Raw genomic sequence first — 24,644 nt, forward strand, 5'->3', positions numbered from 1 at the left:
TCCAGCGATCTCTAAACTCACAAATGTCAGTGAAAGTAAGATGCCCGGCTTTATTGTTTAATTGAGAGTTATTGTTATTACATTTTTTGGAGACAGTAGTTACACAGCTTCTGAATAAGCTGGCTGGAACCAATCATCTGAGAAACATTTTTGATAGGCTCATATGTCGTCATCAAGTATCACTGTTAATGCTTGATTGAAGTAAAATAGCTTTGCATTAGCACAAAGTTCTAGGCCCAGATGAATACATCCATTCAAGCCACAGACTGGCAAATGTCATGCCAATAAATGAAAGGCATCACTGTCTGATTTAAATACCAATTGAATTTTAAGCATGGCCAGTCAGTACTGCAGTAGGAGCTGGAGAAAAGCCCAAGACACCATTTTTCCTATCCACGAAAGCTTACAGCACATCACTTTTTCTTCACTGACAAGGCTGATGAAAATATAACAAATAGGTTGGAATGGCCACAGGGATTTCAATTCAGAGCCTCCCAAATTACTGCTTAGATAAACTTCTACTTCCTAAAAAATTGCTCCTGAATGATTGACAGGTTAATTCTGCTTCAGACTGATATTGAGATTGAAAGCAGTTGCTGCAACAAGTGATTTCTTGATTATAGTAGTAGCCCTTCATTGCACTTGAGTTGGGGGACAGGGCTGTCAGGGCTGCTGTTATTAAAATACAGACATCCCTTTTAGAGGAGCTTAACATTTGGACAGAAAATTCACTTGAGGTTAAAACCTGGGAAGATGAAACTTACCTTATTTTAGCAATAGAATGAGTGCTACCCACCGAGGAGCTACAAGACTTTATTAGCAACTAGTTTCATTTGCTCATTTAGGCTCAGAGACCAGGGTCAAACCTATGTTGTGAAGAGCCCCCATGTAAAGTAACATGTTCAGGGCCTATTCAGTTTTCACCCCTCCTATGACCTGAGCCCTGCACTGTCATAACAACCATTCTTTTTAACTATTTCCTATCTGCTACACACTTCAGCGCATAGCAACCTCCATCCCCTCCGCTCTTTGTTAGGTTCCATGACTTTTGGTAATATGAAATATCTTCCCCTTTCATGGACTGGAAAGACAAGAGGTAGGACAGAACTGCAACTTCCCAACTACAGGGCTGAGGGTTCAGTCAGGGAATTCAAATTCTGCCATCACCTGTGGCTAATGAGGTCAAATGGAGCCATGGATGCGAGCTGGGTATTAAGCTGTGGCAGGCAGGTTGTGTATGTGTGTGCACATGCACATGTAACTTCAGAACTGGGTTTTCAATGGACATGTAAGTTACACAGGACTAGGGCCACCCCACACAGTGAATTCTAAAGCATGTGAGTTGTTTCCCCCCTTTTCATGGGACAAAGTGAATATGATGAAAGTAAGGTAATTTCAAATAATAGCTTGTGTCATTACTGTATTTAATATAAAGTTAACAAAAGTTTGGTAATTCAGGGTTAAGACCTGCATTAATTAAAATAGGACCAAATCCTGATCCCTTTGAAGTCAAAGGAAGTTTACCTACGGGTTCCTTGTTTCCAAAGAGCCTAGAGTGCCAAGCATTCAACATTGAATTTCTTAGCTTTTCTCATTTTCTGTCACATCCTGAATGTTTAATATGCTTGTAATATAGTGGCTTCTTTTGTATTGAATAAACACTCTGCTTATGGCCTTTAGATTATAAAGCCAAGGAAAAAGATAATGGGAAATCTTCTTGAGTGTAGGAAAATCGATTAAATTATATATTTCCTTTTTCCACCTTAATTTGGTCAAGTTCAGGCTCCAGTGAGTTCAAAGGATTTTTGCTTTGTTCTAGTCATTGCTCGTATCACAAGGCTAGGCTAGTAAAAAGAAAGGCTTGACTCAATAATATATACAGTGGACACAGTTCTAGGAGAATTTAAGGCCACTAAACTAATGGCCAGATTTATTGGGTATTTGATTCTTTTCGTGACAAAGGAAGTGTACACTTTTTGAGAGTTAATTCTTGTGCCTATTTTTATCAAATTACAAAATGGAAGAATAATCCTCATCACAAACAAATAGCAAGTAAAGACATTTTCAGATTACATCAAGAAAGCCACATTATCACTTATTATCTAAAGTGACATTATGGCAATATTTTAGCAGATGGATTATCACAATACTCTCTTTTCTTTGTTATATACTGACCTAACATCTCCCCCCTTGCAAAGCCACTGGGTGACTTTTTTTCTTTGAATTCAGCAAATTAAACTGAACTGTGTCCATGCATTAAATGGATGGAAATGGAAGTCGGCCTCTTGGGTCAGTTGACCCCTGTTCTAATAAAGCAATCCAGAGAGATTTTGAACATTTGATTTAATGGATATGGGGGGGGGGGGAGAAAAAAAGAAGATGAAGCTAAAAATGTTTTTATTAACCTTTCACAGCTCTAGTGAAAACCTTCATCATGCACCAATAAACTGTGAAATAGTGTCTGTGTGATACCCATTGTATCAAAATTGCGGCTTATCTTTTTTGAACAAAATAACAAAATATTTTAACTACTATATTTTATTTAATCTTATGGAAATACATTTTCATATTTTTTCTCTCTCTCCATATTTAACATCTCTGTATGTACTGTCACAAAGTACTATCTAAAAACTCATTAGGCTGCTGGGATTTTAAACCTCCTCACTACATCCAACTACACTATGTAAACGATAGGTGGGTACCAGTGTCCAAAGACATTTTCAGAGGAAAAGGTTATGCTTTAACTATTATACTTAACCAAGTCTCTTATTTCTTGGGATGGTGCTAGTCTGTCAAGTGAAAAAAATGGCAGAAGGCTCCATTATGAAACGTTCAAAATTTAAAAAATAAAATAAATATACATTGACTTAAATTGTTCCTAATTTTATTACAGAAAGGAACATGAAAAAACAGACTACTAACGGAGACAATAAAACCTACAACTAGACACATACATACATATGAATTTGTGCTTTCAGTTACAAATACTGGGACAGATCCTCAGCTGGGGTGAAATTTTTGTCCCATTCTAGGAGTTTTGCCCTTGACTTCAATGGGGCCAGGATTTCACTGTTGGTGAAAATCAGTATAGTGCCATTGGCTGTGATGGATCTAGGCCAGGGGTTCCCAAACTTGGTTCGCGGCTAGTTCAGGGTAAGCCCCTGGCTGGCCGCGAGACGCTTTGTTTACCTGAGCATCCGCAGGTATGGCCGCTCGCAGCTCCCAGTGGCCGCAGTTTGCCATTCCCAGCCAATGGGAGCTGCGGGAAGTGGTGGCCCGGCCTGCAACACTTCCAGGTGAGGATATGGCCCACTGTGTCAGAATGTGACACTGAAACATGACACTCTCTCAAGTACTGTAGCACTCACCTCGAACTGTGAGGGTAGCAGAGGCTTCCACTTTTCCAACTCGATTCTCAGCAATGCACGTGTAGGTTCCCTCGTCTGTGCTCGTGGCCTTTTTAATGCGTAAGGTGTAATCATCTTTGATGTCATATCTGCATTACAGAAGTAAGGGAAAGGAAAGACGTTATGTAGCTGACAATATACATGGCAAAATTTCTCACCTGGAGTTTACCAATCTGATTCTATCTTGGATACATCTCAGGAAGATAATTTATTACCTAGAGTTAGATAATTCCACCAGGCATTAATCTTCATGACATTTTTATTGCACTATGCATTAGTTAAAAACTTTACAGCCATAAAATTAGTATTGCTATGTTCACTCAGTATTAGGGCTTTATTAATAATATCACTCACTCTGCCCTTGATCTAGAGCAATATGATAAAATTAAGCTATCAGGCATCAGTTATCAATATATGACAGCTCGGGGTTTATCATGGCTTTAACTGCATGAGCTTCATATTTTACATCTGCTGCTTTGAAAACAGTTTTCCCCTAACAGGTCCCTAGTAAAATTGTCAGCCCCTGTAGGAGGGTGGAGCAGGAAATTACATTGCACTCATTTATGCACAATGTACATTGTAAACACAGGCTTTGCAAAGTGACAGTTTAGATGCAAGGCACACATCAGTTTCCCAGTAGCACAATGTACTAATTTAACAGAATAGGGAGAGGAGCTTTACTTTTTTTTTTAACAAAGAAGAAACATTTTCACTGCATTTTTCTCCCCCTTTTTCCTCTTTCTTGATACTTACTCTTATGCTAGGGCTAAAGTTTTCAGAATGTATCTGCATAGTGTGCATACTTCAGTATGCAGTGAACATTCATTTGTAAAAAATTTTTTAACTTAAATTCTGAAAGATATTCAGATTTCAATTGCTGTCATCCTGAAAAACACTCTCTTGATAAAATATTATGGCTGTTTTAAGGACCGATCCATTGAAGTCAATGGGAGGCTTTGTCTTTTAATGATTTCAATGGGCACTCTAAGTCCCACAAAGGTTTTTATGAGGTATATTTTACTCCTGAAATATTCCCCTTTACAGAACTTGGATAAACATTCTGTTTGGAGGTAACAACCCTACTATACCTGAAATTAACTGATCTTGACCATAATATTTAGTTGCAGATTTGTCAACTCTAAGGGGGAAGGATGCTCTTGAGGCTAACGTACCAGACTGGACCTCGAGGGAGCTGAGTCTTATACCTAGATCTTCAAAGACGCTCTGTGTGACCCTGAGTAAGTGATTCAACTGCACTCTGCCTCCTTTTACTTATCTGTAGAATGGAGATTATGGTCCCAATTCAGTAAAGAAATTAAGCACTTGCATAATTTAAATGGGATTTAAGCACATGTGTAAATCTTTTGCTGAATCAGAGCATAATTCAGCTACTTCCCTCTGGAGTGTTGTGAGATTGTGTAGTGTGAGGCTGAAGTTATTAATACTTGTAAACCATTTCAGAACCCCAGATGTTAATTTCTGTGCTAATTATTATGTATTGTTATTACTTTTTTATTTTGTACTTGTAATAGATGCAGTCAATATATAGTAAAGATACTGGGATGCTAGTGTACTAACAAAATTTCTGGAACATTAACCCATGAGTTCTACATGCTGAAATACTGTAAAAAGATCAGTTTTGCTAAGTAAAGCTCAAATTATCAATTAAAATTAATAGTTGCAGGGATAATTAAAAATCAGAATCCCCTTATTTCATATTCTGCAGACCTTTTATTGTGATCTGAGATCGTTCCCTTTCATATTCAATAAATTCATTAGGTAAGAAGCCATATAAAAATTAACAAAAAGAACAACTGAGGTTAACTATTCTACTACTGGTGTGCAGGATGGTGCATAAGTACTTGTCACTTATGTATTTAGGAATCATATTTAGGTGTACTTTTATTCCGTTTGTCACATTTATCTAATGCATAAATGGTATGCCAGAGGGAAAAGCGGGAGGGTGCTACAGTGTATTCCAGAAATTTAGGGCCATATTTACTGTTGGCTTAATTCCATTGAGCAGAGAATCTGGCCCGCCGTTCCTTGAGCAGCACTAAGCTATTGTAAATATGCATTTAAAAGCCATATGCAGTTATTATGGCACATTTCTTCTGGGGTGTTGCACTGAATTATGTAATTTTGCACACTGTGCTGCACCAGTCAATGATAAATTGAAATCACCGTTTTCATAGAAGAGAAAGGCAAATGGGAGCAATAACTTCCATAAAAATCACAAGAATACAACACCCATTTCCCATACTGATGGAGAAGCTACTGTCTTTGGCAAACAAACTGCTACAAACAAGAGAGAATGCGTATTTCCTTGACATAGGGCCAGCTCTAGAGGAGTAAGACATGTGGGGCCAGATTTGGTTCCTATAAAATATTCTGAAATTAAGACTTGCTACCACATAGAGATTAGGTGAGGGTAGAAAAAAAACCTACAACGCAGGGCAGCAACTAGCCGTTTATTTTGCTGAAATGTTTTTGTTTGTTTATTTTTTAAGGAAAGATAACATCCAAATGGCACTCTGACCACTGCTGGGCTAAAACCAGACGGCAGCAGGACTGTGCCTGACTGACTGTTTGAACTTTAATTCAGGCAGTCTGGGACACAACTCTGCAGTTTGCTGTGGGCTGCAGCTGACTTGCTCCTCTTCGTCTCACGGATGTGTTGGTCCTGGCATGCCAGCCAGCTGCCTTTTAAGCCTCAGCAGCCTTTATGCTTTTTCCTGTCCATCATACAGATTGTGAAAAGGCTACTAGGTGAAAAAGCCAACCGCCTGGCATGCCAGAATGCAGAACTAGAGCACAACCTTAATCACCCACTTGGGTATTGACATGGAGGGTAGAGTAAACATCTCTCTATCAAGGTCCAATCATCAATTACCGGTACTTCAAATTGTGGTCCAGGCCTTCTTGCCTGCACAGTCGCCAGGGCCTCAGTGGGTTTCTGGACCATCCTGAAAGAGCATGCCATCTAGCACTAACTAGACCAGTGCATGGAGGCACTCGTGGGACATTACAACCATCTGGTGCTCTAAAACATTGATGCAATGCCCCTCAAGTCATCTGTTCCATCCACACTGTCCACATAAGTCACCACGGTTAAATGATAAACTTTGACAGATGAAGCAGGCGGTAAGAAGACTGAAGGAAAATTGGCTCTGAATCTGATCACAGCAGCACAAATGACCCTGTGCAATAAGGGGTGGTGACACTGAATCTTTCTTCTCCTCCATCACGGTCTTTGTAAAGTCACATCCCGCGGAACTGTTGTGGATGGTGAACAATCTAACCAATTCAAACTGCCTTCTCCCAATACCAAAGTCCAGTATCTCCTATTATTAAAAGCTTGCATTATTTAACTTTGCAGGCAAGATCTCCTGCATCTGGATTAATGTCACTGACCCTCTGGAGTATCACACCTAACCAAATTATGGCCATGCTGAGACCTGGAGGTTCTGAAGGCTCTGGGATAGTCCATTTTAACACATGAGAACTGGACCTCTGTCTCTTACTATTGATGAATGGTATATAATTAGTATTTAAATATTAAAAATGTCATATATGAACAATAACCTAGAGCCCCAAAGAGATTGCTACCATGTGATACCTCTAGTGAACTGAAGATATGTAGCATCAATTTTAAAGCTGTGTGTGTGTGTGTGTGTGTGTGTGTGTGTGTGTGTGTGTGTGTGTGTGTGTGTGTGTAAAAAAAACTGGAGCAATGCAAAGAAGACAGCACAGACTGGGTAATTTGGTCCTTCATTTGTTAGCATACAGCGACATAACTTTTAAAAGCAGTGACAACTAGCAGCCAAGTAATTTATCAGTGAAAACTCTTGACACATGCACAGACTTCCTCATGTCACTGACCCATTTCTACCAATAGAATATTAGCAAGCAATGATGATTGATTCCATCATGGCACCAGTTAAGAATGACCTCAGTCACTGACCCAACCCTATCTAATTAAATACAACAAGTAATAACTTAGCTTAATTACAACATAATTTCTTCAAATGTAGCCCATACATAAGATTTCAAGGAACTTTAACTTTATGGAAAGTTTGCAGGGCCTGGGTTACTCCATTATTAAGATCATTCAGGGCAGAAAAAGGTCTGATAGTGAATGCTACATTTCTTCCAGAACCCATTTTAAAATTAATCGTAACTCAAACTTATTAAGGGATGAACTTCTAAAGTGTTAGAACATTCATTCTGTACTCGGAGAATAAGTAGGGTAAATTTGGGAATGATACATTGTACTCATGTATAGCAAAAAGGCTGAATCTCAGTGTTAAGGGGAAAAAATCAGCTCAATCTTAATTAACTATGAAGTCACAACCAACGCTTGTACAATATGCATAATGTCAAGAAACACCTTTCAATATACTACCTGAATATTACTGGCTGTTGCCCAAGCTGATGCCAAAATTAACTATAACGTGTAGCCCCTAATGTGTAGTTATATGTATTTACTATCATCTAATAGCTTTTAAATAGTTCTTTTGTTAAACAGTTTAAGGTACTTAACCTTTCACTCTAGCTTACTCTTCAGCCATCAGTACTGAGTTGAGAGAGGATTTTTAAATAAGCAGTCATTATATGTGTGGATACAAAACAGCCACTTTAAAACATCATATAAAATTATTCCTGTTCTACAAGTAACAGTTAGAATGGGTCTGGCTTTAATAAATGAGAAAAAAAAAGAGAAAGCGAGCAGATGAAAAAACATTGCTGGTGAGGAAATTCTAATAGAAATTGGGTGATTCTGATTGTGAAATTTGGCAGTCTCTGGCATATATGAATGCACTCATTGTTGCTGGTTTTGATTAATGACAGTTGTACAATAGTGTGCTGACAGTCCCTGCCATGCAGACATGTTTTTTTCTGATATGAAACACTGCTGAAAAAATGCAACCCAATCAGATTTGGCCCCCGGACAACATGTGCTATCATCACTGTACCGTGAATTGAGATTGATTGGTAACCAGCTGTGACAAAGTGGGGAAATGAAAAGAAAAGAAAAAGAAAAGAAAACTGTGACAAAACCATTACCATCTGTTTCACCAAATAATGAATAAAACAAAACAAATTAATCTACAATGCTTAAAAATAGTTAATATATTGAGGTTACTGTCATGCACTAGTTTGGATTTATAAAAAAATGGTTAAATTATTTTTCTTCTCCGCTGCTAATGATTTTGCCCCATTTCTAAAACTTTATTTGTCCATTGTTCAGCACCCAATCATCTGTCTGCACTTAACAAATAAAAAAAGATAATGTACTGAAATTATAAAACTTTTGATAATTCAAATGCTGTGTAGGTGACTGTTAAAATGAAGGTTTGGGGATTTGCTATCTTCTATTTCATTAGAGTGTAATACATTTACACAGTGCTTTACAAAATGCATTGAAGGCAAGATTTCCAGAAATGTCCATATAATTAAGCATAGAAAATACACATGTGCTTACATGCCTACTTTGCATGCACAATTAGCACAATTGTGTCTGCAGCTGCAGTTATTACACTCATAGATGGCCTGGTAAATGTCTAACTAGTGATGTGAGCGTGCATTTCCTTTGACTGTGTATTCAATCATTACAATTGTGAATGCAGATAAGACACATCAATGGGCATGAATTTTAGCATTCAGACAGTTCTCCAAATGTGGCCCATAGAAAGTCATGGTGTCTGCAGAAAGCAGTTTACAAGAGGAAGGACCAGATCGTTCACTGGTGCAAATTGGTGAAACTGACTTAAATGAAGTCGCGACAGTTTATACTATCTGCACATTTTTCTCCCAAGTATGTTTGTGACATTATCTTTATTAAAAAGAGAGTTTGTGTGCAGACTTCTTGTAGCTACTACAAAATGTGAGATATTTTGCTACGTTTTATAAGCCTACAGCTTAATTTTTTTGTCAGGCTAATTAACAAGTAAAAAAGAAAAGTTCCAAGAAAATGAAGTTATTTTATAATGGAAAGCTGGGATTACAGGCGCACACCATAATGCTTGACCACTTCAGCTGTTTACATTTAAAATTTCACAGTGCTGTAACCGTGGGAGTCCCGACCCAAAAGGGAGTCGTGAGAGGTCGCAGGATCGCCACCCTTATTTCTGTGCTGCTGCTGGCGGTGGTGCTGCCTTCAAAGCTCGGCAGCTAAATGGTGCCAGCAGCAGCGCAGAAGTGAGGGTCACAGGATATGGGGTGGTCATCACTTTTTGGGGGGCAGAGCTTGGTCCCCCCCACAGCCTGCCCAAGGCCCCTTTAATCCCTGAACGCTGGATCCGGAACCAGGGAGGGGCAGTCTGGGGACACCCCTGCAGGGGGTTCCTATCATGCCCTGGGCCGTTCCCGGGGCTGGGTCAGACCCACCTCCGGGAACCTCCACTGGTTGCAGGAAGCTCTGCGTCTGCTGGCTGGGAGCTCAGTTCTGAAGGCAGCACAGAAGTGAGTTATATATAAGATATATGTGTGGATACAAACCAGCCACTTTAAAACATCACATAAAATTATTCCTGTTCTACAAATCACAGTTAGAATGGGTCTGGCTTTAATAAATGAGAAATAAAGAGAAAGCGAGCAGATAAAAAAAACATTGCTGGTGAGGAAATTCTAATAGAAATTGGGTGATTCTGATTGTGAAATTTGGCAGTCTCTGGCATATATGAATGCACTCATTGCTGGTTTTGATAAATGACAGTTGTATAATAGTGTGCTGACAGTTTATATATACTTTAAATTACCTTTATTTGTGTGTGTGTGTGTATAAAAATAACACACACACACACACAGCTTTAAATAACCTTTATGTAACCTTGAGCCTGGGGATCCCACGCGTTGGTGTGGTTTTGAGATGCATCTCAGAGTCAACTCAGTACCATTCTAAATTGAGCCAGCTGATAATAGCCCCCAACGCAGCATTAGAGCAGGTGGATTGTGGCAGTCTGCTGCACATAGTGGTTTCCAGTACACTCCCTTTTCCCTGGGCATGCCTCCTACACCAGCAGCAGGGTAGATGCACAGTATAGGATCTAATATGCTTTCCGTGTATCACCCTGGAATTCACCATGCCATGGAAATCCTCAGGTAGCTTTTTAAAATGGCTTCCTGGTGGTTTTTCACTTGCAGACCAAATGACATGGCCACGGTAGGGCCCAGGATCTGGACCAGGGACAGAGCTAAGTGGCATAAGTTATTATTCACATCTGCTATTGGCACATTAAACACGTGGAAAAAATTTTTTGGCTTCATCTGAAAACATTTATGGTTTGCTATCAGCACATTTTTATAATTAAACTACCATTTCCACTATTAATTGCAGCAATATAAAGTACAAAACCACATGCTCACTATTCCTTAAACCAACATATGCTTCTGGCATTTGATAGAGTGGCCTGAAATACGTTAAAATAATATAAAGCTCTAACAGTTACATTCATTGTGCAAAATTGCTTCAAGTTCCGAAGTAACACGTGATTTTTCTCCGAAAGCTATGCATTCTTTTGTTATTAATATTTATACAGTGCCATAAGTCACACACACACACACACACACGTATGTATGTACACATCATTGACAGCTCAAAATCTAAATAAGACAAAATTCAAAAGTGATGGTTATAGATAAAAAAGGGTAAAGAATGGGAAGGATAATCCATAGCAAAAGACAAATGAAGTGTGTTAAGTTTTCTTTCTTTAAAAGTTACAGTGACTGGTAAGAGACATGGTCAATGCTGGAAAGCTAGCCATAAAGTTTAGGTGCTCAGAAGGGATGTGAAGAAGAAGAGATTCAGGATGCCATTCTTTTCCGCAAAGAAGTTCTCTCACAGACAGTGAAGTAAATCTGTAACACCAAAATACATACAAAGGACCAAATTTTGTGTTTGACTAAAGGGCTGAAGGGCTTATTAAAAGGATATGGAATCATTCACCTCACCTCTACATTACCTTTTCAATTACAGACAAAATCAGTATTGACTGGAAATTATTACCGCCTGATGACTACGTGAAATAGCTTTATGGTCTCACTTCAGCTCCTGACAGACAGTTCTCCATGCCACAAAAATCAGAACCAATTGTCACCCTTGTTGGCACTCTGATATAAGAGACCACATGGGCAGCAGTGATACAAATGTCCCCAGTGCCTGACAAATATACTTCAACGCTGATGTAAAGGACCATTGATTTAAAGGAGGGTAGGTCTCCACGCCAGTTCATTATGGGCATGCGCACACTGCAGCTTGGAGTGAGCCAGACTTGTGGTAGCGGGGCTCATACTATCATATTAAAAATAGCTGAATGGACATTGTGGCACTGGCAGTGGCTCAGCCTAGCTACCCGTGCTCAGACTCGGGGGTGGCCCACGCTTCCCCAGGTGCTGCAACATCCACACCATTATTTTTAGTGCACTAGCATGAGCCCCACTACCACAAGTCTGTCTACCCGGGCTGGGAGGCTCGCTCTCAGCTGCAGCCTAGATATACCCATAATGAATTGGCCTGGAGACCTATCCTCCTAGCTCTGAAATGGCTCTTTACATCAGAGTTGAAATGTATTTGTCAGGCACTGGGGACATTACTGCTGCCCATGTCGTAATTCATCTGTCAACAGAGGACTCTCAAGTCTCAGGGCTGTCAATCTAACACTTTTCACAGCCACAAAATTCACTTTAAAGAAGGGGGGAAATACTACTTCATGTCCATTTCTGCTTATAAATTAAAAAAAGAAAAAAGGATACAGCAATGGCTGGAATCCAATAACCAAGTCTGAGCCAACATCAGCATCTTGAATTCACTAAACATGCTTTTATACAGTTAAAAGAAGCATTTTTTGGAAATCTGAACATGCTGCTTGTTAACATTCTGAAATTAACAGAATTTGTGTTGGCTGGTCTATGCTTCTTTGCCTTAAGCGTGATGATTAACTATGGTAGTCTTGTCAGTGAAATTAACTGCAATATTTTCTAATCTCTATTGTAAATCAAGAACAAAGCATAAAGTGGCCACTAAAGAGGAAAGTATGTTAATGTTCTAATTCAAGCATTTTTGGTGTTACAGTTGAACTCAAAATCATGTTATTAAAATCAGTTGTTTCACTATTGTTGAATTGGTCTCAGCACAAGACCTAAGAAGAGGAGCTGGCACATGTCAGAGGTTTGTTGGTTCTTACAGTACAAAAATTCTTCTGCAGTGGTTTCATGGGCAACCTTTGATTTCTTCTAATGAAATGCTCATCCTTCATATCCTTTACTGGGAGGGAACATACTTAAAATAAGAAAGGAAGTCTCCCTGTGTCCCACCTTCCAAACAGTACCAATGAGCTAGTGGTTACTGGTCCTAATTCCTGTTTGTGATAATCCATCTTATTTCTCTTTCTCTTCTGAAAGGGTTTCCATGCAATTTTTTTCCACACATTTTTTAAAAAAAGTATATGGTCTTATTAGTCAACCCAGGCAGTGTAATTATTTATCAGAAACCCAAATTACTTCATGTCCTTAAAACAGTGTAGAACATGTCAAAAAGGCAGGCTTCCTTAGCATGAACTCTGAGAACCTGCTCAACATTTCTGAATTTTAGAAGCAAATGTTACAAACAATACAATTACCAAGCTTTTTTATTTGGTATATCCAAAATTTTCCAATACAGTACAAAGGAGAGGAGGAATCAATCCTCAGGTGAAAGGAAGGGCCAACAGGAGAGAATCATGGTGAATGGGGCACCACTTTGATACTTGATAAGAATTATATACAAGACTCATAGACTCATAGACTTTAAGGTCAGAAGGGACCATTATGATTATCTAGTCTGACCTGCACAACGCAGGCCACAGAATCTCACCCACCCACTCCTGCTAATAATCAAGACCCCCCTCTCCCCAGTTTTAAATGACTTCATCTGTTTTAGGATAGCAGCAAATAAACATGTTTGTATTGCAGGTCTTGGACCTCTACGTTTGATCTGTTAAGTTGTATGAAATATCCACAAGTTATATTATAGACCAACATATACCAGCCATGTGCTGCATTTAACACTGGACAACAGTATCCTCTGGAAACTGCCTCTAGTCTCTCCAGTTGCACATAAGTATACAAATAGCATATTCAATTTCTTTCTTTTACTATCTCTCCTTGACAAGCTATTAAAAACATCCTGTTTTCTCCCCTATGCTCCTCATAAAGGGAGTCAGTCTCTCCTTGATGGTTAGTTTAGGAAGTAAAATGCTGAGAATGGAAAACACAATGGATGTAAGGTGATATAGTCTGAGTGCTACAGTTAATATGACAAACCTTTCCCCCCTGATTCCTTTATTTAGTACAATTAATTGTTATTAATTGCAATAGAAATTTGCTGATGTAATCAAAGATTAGATCCATCACACCATTAAAACACAGTCTTTCCTCTAATTAATTTTCAGTACACATTAGACTACATTTTGTTACAATCTGTACTAAGATTAACTCGACCAAAGCACTCAGCACTGTAGGGTTATTAACTCATATTTCATTGAAAGGTCATTCTCCCCTTGGTTGTATCTAGAGGAGACTGCAGTTAAATACCTCACTGTTCCATCCACAAAATATAAATGTTGTTATGTAGTGCTTCTTTTGTACAATAGAATTCACAATTACACAGTTTGTTACTTACTTACGGAAACAGCTTTTAAAGCCTAATCCTGAGAGACATTGGAGTCAAAGGGATAAGTGCTCGGGATCAGGCCCGACCTAAATCCTTTTTAAAAATGAAAGTTTCTGACTTTTATTCATTTAAAAGAACTGATACAAGTCTTATCTGAAACTCTTTCCAAAGAGTCCTACTATTTTGGACACTAAAGGGCTGATTTTTAAAATCCAATCTTGTACCTTCAGTTTTGTGCCCACAGAAATTACCAGTGTTAATCCTGGAAACTAGATCTCTACCTGACAATGCATGCAAATCAGAAATCTAATTGATGGAATTTATGCCCACAGAATGTGTATGAAATTACATGCAAGCACTAAAAAAATATACTAGATTTAAAAATGTGTCATGGATACCTCTGCTGCATGGGCCTTATAGTTGAGGCGAAAATGTAGCCAAATTCATACTTGAACAAAACGAGAACTTCTAATTATGTCTAAATTCTCACTTGTGACTGAAGTTGGTGCTCATATTGCTCTCACTGCAACAATTGCTTAATCAAATTAAATATAAAATCAGAGGTTTGAATAATGACTTTTTTTTACATATAAGCACAAGAGATTATCCTTTAACAACAGAACATAATGCATGTATTTTTCCAAAATAATTTCTAAAATGAACATTGTCAATTTTAAGTAAATAACAAACCATACCTCTGCTTTTTATGATTTTCTCTGCTGTTTCATATAATAACCCTCAATCTCATAGCACTTAGCAATGCACTTTGTGTAAACTGCATACCACTTTAATTCTGAAGTATAACTTAAGGTTTCCCTGTCTACCTTCTCCCACTGTGTGGATGGCATCTAAAATAAATAACTCTTTCTGCTGGTGCAGTTGCCACTTTTCATTCCTTAGTACAATGCTCATCTAATCAGACAGTGTCTGTAAATGCAACTTACAAGTGCAGGTTGTAATTTCATTAAAGATGTATTTACAGAGCTCAACCAGCTGTTCTGGGCTGGAATACGGGGAAAAAAAAAAAGACCCATGTGATTGCTACTTAAGACATTTTTTAAGGCAACTGTAAAATACATTCTCTGAGTAGGTCTCACTCTCATGAAGAGCTGGCACTGCTATCTTCTTCTGTGTGAAAGGTTTAAACAGTTATTACAGCGTGTCATAAATTTTAACTTGTAATTGAAAATCTCTTCACTTCCTCAAGAAAAAAAAAATCCTGTATTACTTGCTACATAATTACAGGCTATGCAGCTGCTCTCTTAGGCTTTACTAGGAAATTTGAAGACATGAAACACTGCACAAACTCTATTCGAATTTTTATTAAATAGAAAGCCAAAGAAATGTCACCCCTCCACCAAAGAATCTCCAACAATAACAACGCCCCCCTTCCTGTTCTAAGGATTAAAAGGAGCAGAGTCATGATTTGAGTAAGGCCATATTTGGTTAGAGGTCTTAACTGTTACTCCCCATTTCTTAGGAGTCTATTTGCCCTTCAGTAAGTCCTGTTTACATCAAGCATGTATCAAGGAGACAACTGGACACCTAACTGTCACTGAAAAGGGGTGTGGTATACTGACTTAAAAAAAAATCCAATATGTCCTGGTCCCTCTGCCTAACTTATTTGCTTTGAAATAATCTTTTGTCCTCAGTTGCTTTGAAATCATCTTTGTCCTGACTACCTGTATCATTTATATGGCAAACCAAGTTTATTCATGAGATAGTGAACCTAATATTTTAGCTAGGGGCATCAGGCTAGCGACTCCACAATTTCCTGTTCACCTTCAGTAGTTTGACATGAGTCATACTTGATTAACTATTCCCCTAGCCTCAGTGCAGTGTGGTAGCTATGGATTGATGTAGAATTTTTAGAGCAATTAAAATAAAATATACACCATGTGCCTCTATCCTTGACTCACAATGCATTTCAGTCTTGGGTCATTGATTCAAAATGGACAGCCTCTGGAACGAAGCTTTACACATCCCAGAGTTCACATTGTACTATTATTTTCCCTGTTGGTTTTGTACCAAAATTTGTAATATAGGGAATTGTTAATCTGTTGGGAGTAGTTTGTGGACTACAAAAGCGTAGAAATGCTGAATAATTCAGTTAATATATAATCAAAACAATATAAGAGGAATGTGGCTGTAGGAGCAATATTATTGAATAAACTGTGTCCATGGAGCCCTTCTTAGAGCTTTCTTAATTGATGACCAGTTTCTTTGGAAACAAATATAGTGTGCTGTAACTATGTGGTTAATGAAGGTGCACCAGGCACCAACACCTTTACATATTTTCCTTGCAGTACCTACTTCAAAGTTTAAAATAATAAACCTATCTAAAATACTGATATACCCCCCTACTACTATAGTATCTGAGCACAGCATCTCACAGTCTTTGTCTTTACCCTCACAACTCCCTCACATGCTATTATCTCTATTTAACAGATGAGGAACTGAATTATAGGGACACTAAGGGCCAATTTTAAAAAGATATTTATGCACCTAATGATGTAGGTTCGTTCCTAATGAGATTTTCAAAAGTATCTATAGTGACTTGCCAGAACTCTCACAGGAAATCTGTGGTGGAACAGGGACTTGTACTCAGGTCTCCGAAGTCCCAGGATAGTGCCCTGACCACCTACTTTGTTACCTCTCATTTCTCAGAACTTTTGGAAATCAGGTCTATTATTTAGGCACTTACAAAAGGATTTAAGAGTAAGATTTAAAAAAAAAATAACTATGTGACTTAGAAGCACCAGTCATTGACTTTCATTGGGACTTATGTTCCTAAACCACTTAGACACTTTTGAAAATTCTATCATAGAAAACTTACTCTAGGTATCCAATTTTGAAATACCTTTCTACAAAACACCAATCCGAACTTCAAATTTCTACTTGAATTCAGTTTAAAAATAACATCATTCATTTATTTTTGTAAATAGGAATCTGAACAAAAACACTAGATTACAACGATATTGTTAATGTAACTTAAAAATACTCAAAGTTTCTTCAGAAGTTATGAGTTGCTTGCTTTTCTTAAATTAATCCAGCTGCAACTTGAGATACACATTGTTCACAAAAGTATCCTTATAATTAAAACTATAATAGTAAGGTTTCTGAGGAGCTGAAGGGCTTTTCAATGACTATGCAACACAAAATTTGGTGTAGTAATAGCTGTATAATTTAACTGTATTATCTCCTAAGTATGATACGTGATTATGCTCTCCTTACTCTTAGATTTCTCAATAAACAGAAAGTTTAAAGAAGAATTTAGATTGATAGAGAGAGAGAGAGAGATTTACATTCTTGTAGGCTAATATCCTGATCTTGCACACTACTTTGTACTTTGCTTCCTATGAGGTACTCATTTCAGAATCAGGGCCTAACACTCTGTATAACAAAATTCATGTTTTAGCATCACTGAACTAGAAATATTTGAAAGCTGAAATCGCTAATGGAAACCGTAATAAACCTTTAACACTAGTCACCCTAGTGGGCACCTCCTATAATCCTGCCATTGTAATCCTGGGATGAAGCCAAGAGGAGAATATTATTTAAAAGCAGAATATACACTAACATTAGGCAGCTGCACAAAGAATGTCATCAGCTGTGGAAATAGGAAATTGACACTCTAAGCTGTAAGACAAATAGATGGGTGGAACATCTGCTCAGAGGAGGGTTTTATTTATGTAATAAGGGATGCAAAGGGAAAACTTTCTGAAGGTTTCATACTGAAATGTAGATGCAAAATGCTTATAATAGAGGTGCTCAGAAGATGCAAGTTAGCTTCATTTTCTCTTTAAAAAAAATCTCCCATTCAATCAAAGAGAAAATACTCAGAAGTTGTCTTCACTTCAACTGACAGAGCTGTCATGCTGTCACTTGCCCATCTTTTAGATATTCATTTTGTCTACACTAGACAAATATCTTTGCCCACACTGAACAAATATATATAGTAGAAGCTGTTCTTTCAGATTACTCCAAATTCAGCTGCCTAGATAAAATACAGTTCAAAATGGTTTTAGAGTCCCAAGTACTCTTTGAATGATGAAGATGTCACTTTAAGCTTTTGTTTATATAAATGATAGATTTCTCCTCCCTTTACCTCATCCTTAAAGGTAGCTGAATGGTCATCAAATGTACTAGAGTGAAAGAACTAGAAACTAAAGGAATCTGCTTATTCAGTGAACATGTAAAGCACAGGAAGGGGTAGTAGAAATGCCACTCACCCACATACACAGGGAACTGATGGGGTCAATGATGAAGGGAGACAGTCCAAGCAGCCAGGAAGGGAGACACTTGCCAAGGGACAGTAGGTAGCACCTCCCTCTGGGAGTCTCTGGAACTCATTGGCCAGCTGGGGAGTGAAAGGTACTGATTGGCCAGCATTCCCCAGCTTCAGGATTTAATCCAGCATGGAGGCCATGTGGAGCCTCCTTCAGCTCTGTTCCAGCAGCGCACCCTACCCTCCCAAACAAGGAATAGGAATCTGGCCAGATAGATGTGGCAGGTCTAGCTGATCAACTGTTCAGGAGATGAGGAAGGATTTTTTTCTCCTATGGGCCATTTGGCAAAAGACCAGGGAGTTTTTTGCCTTCCTCACAGCACCTTCAAGACACAGTGGGTTAAGTAGGAAGGTACTTAGTACGTAACTGAGGTACTGGGGTGGAGTTGTTTATTTGTCGTAACCTGTGGCCAGTTGCCAGAATGGCTAATGAATGGTTCCCAGAGGTAAGAAACCTGGGATTTTGGTGAAGGGCATTGGGTTCCTGTGATAGGGTCAGACCTTGTGGCCCTGCTACACCCTCTGTTCTCCTTGGGGGGGATGGAGGGTGCTAAGATTCAGAGAAAGCTGACTCCTGGAGAGTAGACTGAGGAGAGCCTACTCTGCTTTATGGGTTACATGGTAAGGAGCCCTGTAACTCCTGCAGTGGAACCAATTAAATGCCTGGTATAGGAGAGTATGGGTGGTAGGTGGGTAGCCTCCCCTGTCTAAAGTTTAATAAAAGTTGTGATCTTATGCTTAATTCCATGCATGTGTCTGTCTCATTTTACTGCTCTGTCCACATCAAGCCTTCCCTTTACTGCCTCATCAATGTATCTCAGCCTTGACCTAAAGAACTTAGGCCAAATCCCCAGCAGGTATAAATCATCACAGATGTATTTACTTCATGAAGCTATGTCATCATGGAGGAGGGGGAGGTGCTCTAGTCCTCTCTTTAGAGAGAACAACTTTCACGTCCTTCGAATCCTCAGCCATCCTGATGAGACTGCTGACAAGTGTCTGCCTCTTAGCATGACATTGATCCCAGAAAAAAATAATTGACTGACTGATACTAACTAACTGAACCAAAGGACTCAACTGAAAGAGTTAAAGAAAGATTGGCATTAATTATGTTACTGTAACCCACACACCTGGGTGTGGTGTTCTGTCCCATCTTGTAGCATCGAGATCCCTTAGAGACAGAGATTAATGAGTCTGCTCTACAGCCTTAGCTAATGGCCATATGGCTTTTAGCTCATGCAATAGAGGCTCACGCATTAAGCTCCAGAAGCCCCAGATCCAATCCCCCTGCCGACAACAGGAGATCTGTCGGTGTTACAAGTGAGGGCTCATCCGGGATTTCAATTGGGAAGTCTCTGAAGCTCGGGATGCGCTTCCTCAGCTAGGGGAAGTATGTAACCCACACACCTCCTGGGTGTGGTGTTCTGTCCTCTCTGGTGGCATCGAGACCACTTAGGGACAGAGATTAATGAGTCTGCTCTACAGCCTTAGCTAACAGCCACATGGCTTATTCATAGATTCATAGATTCTAGGACTGGAAGGGACCTCGAGAGGTCATCGAGTCCAGTCCCCTGCCCGCATGGCAGGACCAAATACTGTCTAGATCATCCCTGATAGACATGTATCTAACCTACTCTTAAATATCTCCAGAGATGGAGATTCCACAACCTCCCTAGGGAATTTATTCCAGTGTTTAACCATCCTGACAGTTAGGAACTTTTTCCTAATGTCCAACCTAGACTTCCCTTGTTGCAGTTTAAGCCCATTGCTTCTTGTTCTATCCTTAGAGGCTAAGGTGAACAAGTTTTCTCCCTCCTCCTTATGACACCCTTTTAGATACCTGAAAACTGCTATCATGTCCCCTCTCAGTCTTCTCTTTTCCAAACTAAACAACCCCAATTCTTTCAGCCTTCCTTCATAGGTCATGTTCTCAAGACCTTTAATCATTCTTGTTGCTCTTCTCTGGACCCTCTCCAATTTCTCCACATCTTTCTTGAAATGCGGTGCCCAGACCTGGACACAATACTCCAGCTGAGGCCTATCCAGCGCAGAGTAGAGTGGAAGAATGACTTCTCGTGTCTTGCTCACAACACACCTGTTAATGAATCCCAGAATCATATTTGCTTTTTTTGCAACAGCATCACACAGTTGACTCATATATAGCTTGTGGTCCACTATAACCCTTAGATCCCTTTCTGCCGTACTCCTTCCTAGACAGTCTCTTCCCATTCTGTATGTGTGAAACTGATTGTTCCTTCCTAAGTGGAGCACTTTGCATTTGTCTTTGTTAAACTTCATCCTGTTTATCTCAGACCATTTCTCCAATTTGTCCAGATCATTTTGAATTATGACCCTATCCTCCAAAGCAGTTGCAATCCCTCTCAGTTTGGTATCATCTGCAAACTTAATAAGCGTACTTTCTATGCCAATATCTAAGTCATTGATGAAGATATTGAACAGAGCCGGTCCCAAAACAGACCCCTGCGGAACCCCACTTGTTATACCTTTCCAGCAGGATTGGGAACCATTAATAACTACTTTCTGAGTACGGTTATCCAGCCAGTTATGCACCCACCTTATAGTAGCTCCAACTAAGTTGTATTTGCCTAGTTTATCAATAAGAATAGTTCATGCAGTAGAGGCTCATGCATTTAGCTCCAAAGGTCCCAGATTCAATTCTGTCCACCAGTGACCAGGATCTGTCAGCGTTGTATTACCAACATGGGTTTATGGAAAATACATATTGCCAAAAAACCTTAATATAATATTCTCAGACATCTGAAAGGCATTTGACTTGGTATCATAATTTTTTATAAAGAATATAGAATAATACAAAATCAACATGGCATGTATTAAATAGACTAAAAACTGGTTTACTGATAGGTATCAAAATGCAATTGTAAATGAGGGATCATCATCAAGTAGATGTTTTTTCTAATGGGATCACACAGGGATTGGTTCTTGGCACTATACTATTTAATATCTTTATCAGTGACCCAGAAGGACACACAAACCCATTACTGATAAAGTCTGCAAATGATGTAAAGATTGGAGGACTGGTAAATAATGAAGAAGAGAGGTCACTGATACAGAGTAATCTGGATCGTTTGGTAAGACGGGCACAAGCAAACAATATTTGTTTCAACAGGGCCAAATGTAAGGTTATACATTTAAGAATGTAGGCCACATTTATAAGAGGGGAAGAATCTAGCCTGGGAAGTAGTAAGTCTGAAAAAGACTTGGGCATTATGTAGAAGGTCAGACTAGACTTTCTGGTCTTAAAATGGATGAATCTAAGCACCATTGTAGCAGCTTGTGATGTTCTAAGGACTAAGATGAAGTTTCTAACACTGTACCTTCGAATTATAAATGCAAAAACCTGTTAATGCAATGTTAAACTGCACTATAAAAACACAACATCTGGAGTATTCTCTGGTGGCTAAAGCTGGTTATGATCAGAATGTTAGTGTGCATCTCCCTTCCATTTATGTAAACAATGAAAACCAGCTGTGTGTGTATTTCATATATATATATATATGAGAAAGCCCTGTGATTGTTTTAAAATGAAACTTGTACTAAGAAGAAATCATATTTGGATATGAAATTAAAGGTAATGCATCTCACAATAGTTAAAATATGAAAAGAAAGAGAAGAGCATATAGGCAGTAAGAATGAACATGATCTAATGCAGTGTTTCCCAGACTTGGGACGCCGCTTGTTTAGGGAAAGCCCCTGGTGGGCTGGGCCAGTTTGTTTACCTGCCGTGTCTGCAGGTCCGGCCGATCGCAGCTCCCACTGGCCGCGGTTCGCTGCTCCAGGCCAATGGGAGTTGCTGGAAGCGACATACTGGCCGCTGCTTCCAGCAGCTCCCATTGGCCTGGAGCGGGGAGCCGCGATCGGCCTGACCTGCGGACGCAGCAGGTAAACAAACCGGCCCGGCCTGCCAGCGGCTTTCCCTACACAAGGGCGTCCCAAGTTTGAGAAACACTGATGTAATGAAATATAAAACTTAATTGCAAACCACCATCAGTTCAGAATCTGGCATTTCTACTTACAAGTCTGACTTAATAGTAATAACAATGATTTTTAAAAAACACCTGAACACAATAGATGTCCTAAGCACGAAAGTATACACAGTGAAACAAAAATCAAAAACGAAAGGACATCTTGATCTGCCCACACATCAAAATCCCAAGTTTGATGTAAACATTCTAATCATAAGCTTCCCTGACGGTGGTTCTCACACTAGATATACACCTCTACCCCGATATAACATGACCCAATATAACACAAATTTGGATATAACGCAGGAAAGCAGCGCTCCGGGGGGCAAGGCTGCGCACTCCAGCGGATCAAAGCAAGTTCGATATAACGCAGTTTCACCTCTAATGCGATAAGATTTTTTTGGCTCCCGAGGACAGCGTTATATTGGGGTAGAGGTGTACATACATTTGTTACTGCATTTGGAACAAAAGCTCTGTCAAAAATCTCCCTTTATTTTAAACTGTAAAGTAAAGATATATTTTAATAGATATAAACATGCATCCTATTCAAACAGTACATTCAACATGTGTAATGAATTTAGAGTTATTTGTCCTGTTCTGTTTTTTGTCATTTTATTAATTTTCTGGGTGGGGAGGGAATTAAAAACCCAATCTTGCAAATATTACTAAGAGTATTATTGCACCATGAGTTGCTACCATTGACTTCAATGGACCTGTGCACAACAGTAAATGTTACATTTGGCAATAGCGTTTGCAGGATCAGTTCCTAAAATATTAGTCTTACCACATTAGGTGCAAATACATTACAGTATACCCAAATTGAATATGTATTATTATTACATTAGTTTTGATGTCACAATATAGCACTAGTAGGAACATTACACAAAGAAACAAGTTCCAGTTAACACATGTTTAAAAGAACTCTATTATTATTATTATTATTATTTGGTGAAAAAAGAAAACCCAAACATCAAATATTTAAAAATCCAGAAGAAAGGAGTCCTGTGTTAGCCTGAAATCTTTATCAAACTTAGCAGTTAAAGCAACAAGATCAGCAGTTTTCTATTGGTGGGGTATGAGTCAAAAGTAGATCATGAAGGAGCAAATAGATTGGTCATACCCTCCAAATCGAGAGCAGCAAAATCTTTGGATTAATATGTATGCATCCAGGAAGAAAGAGTGGTATGTTTATAATAGATCATTTGTAGCATGCTTTTTTTGAGTACCCAATTTCAGACACCTTAATGGGGTCTGATTTTCAGATGGTGGTTGCTGAGCATTTTCTAAAAATCAGGCCCCTTTAAGTTGTCTTAAGTTAAGCGCCCAGAAATTGAGGCACATGAAAACTGAGGCCCACAAAGGCTACATCTACTCTACGAGCTAGGGTTGTGATTTCCCCGCTCACAGGCACATACACGCGGTAACTTGATTACAGCTAGTGCAAGTATAAATGGTAGTGTAGCTGTGGTAGCAAGGGCAGTAGAAGTGGAGGCACAGCTTAGCTGTGCAGAGTATTTTCCCATCAGTTTCAGCAGCGCTTCTACCCTGCACAGTTAAACTGTGCCACGCTGCCATTGCCTGTGCTAGTACCACAGCTACAGTTCTATTTATACCTGTGTTAGCTCTCATTGAGCTACCACAAGTATGTGTACATGACAGGGGAATGAGACCCCCTAGCTCATAGTACAGGCATGGTCAGAGTCACTTTTGGTCAACAAATGAAGGTGTTAAGAGGACTTCAGTCTACCAAGGGGAAGTCGGGGCGGGGATAGGTAAAGTTTACTACATGTCAAATAAAATGTGCTTGCTACCTTTCACAACATCTTATCAAAACACAAGCTCATATGGAGTATAATGGAGCAAGCCACAGAAAAAAACCCATAAATTTATTTACTGATACTTCAGAGAAAACAAACCTCTTAATACAATGAAATGTCCATTTTCAGTAGAGAGAATTATTTTATTGACAAGGCACGTGCTAACGAAATACCTACACATGTTTTTGTGCTATTTTACATGTCACTTTACCTGTCTATCTACAGAACATTACAAGAAGAATGAGAAAAGCCAATATAATGAGTATTACACAGTATAGTGTTTATGTGGGAGATGAACAAGGGGTAAGATGATGAATGCAAACTACCTTTAATGTTATTTCTACTTGTATATCAACAACAACATGTCATGACCAAACATTTGACCATTTCTGGAAATATGAACATTGCTTTTGTTTGTGCTTGGTCAGGTAAGGAGAAATGTTTAGTTGTTGAATATGACTGCTCCTGCTGATTCTC

The 24,644-nt window shown here is 39.0% G+C and overlaps 1 protein-coding gene across 32 annotated transcripts in view; it reads right to left on the bottom strand.

Annotated features, from left to right (window-relative positions):
• ROBO2 (roundabout guidance receptor 2) overlaps positions 1-24,644 on the bottom strand; it is a 1,484,585-nt gene that overhangs the window by 152,743 nt on the left and 1,307,198 nt on the right. For all 32 annotated transcript variants that reach the window (XM_065575614.1, XM_065575735.1, XM_065575671.1 and 29 more), the window contains one exon: positions 3,369-3,496. In XM_065575614.1, coding sequence (XP_065431686.1) covers positions 3,369-3,496 — 128 coding nt within the window. The remainder of the gene's footprint in view (positions 1-3,368; positions 3,497-24,644) is intronic.

Source organism: Chrysemys picta, chromosome 1 (assembly GCF_011386835.1).
Source record: "Chrysemys picta bellii isolate R12L10 chromosome 1, ASM1138683v2, whole genome shotgun sequence".
In the NCBI taxonomy this organism is placed as follows: Eukaryota; Metazoa; Chordata; order Testudines; family Emydidae; genus Chrysemys; species Chrysemys picta.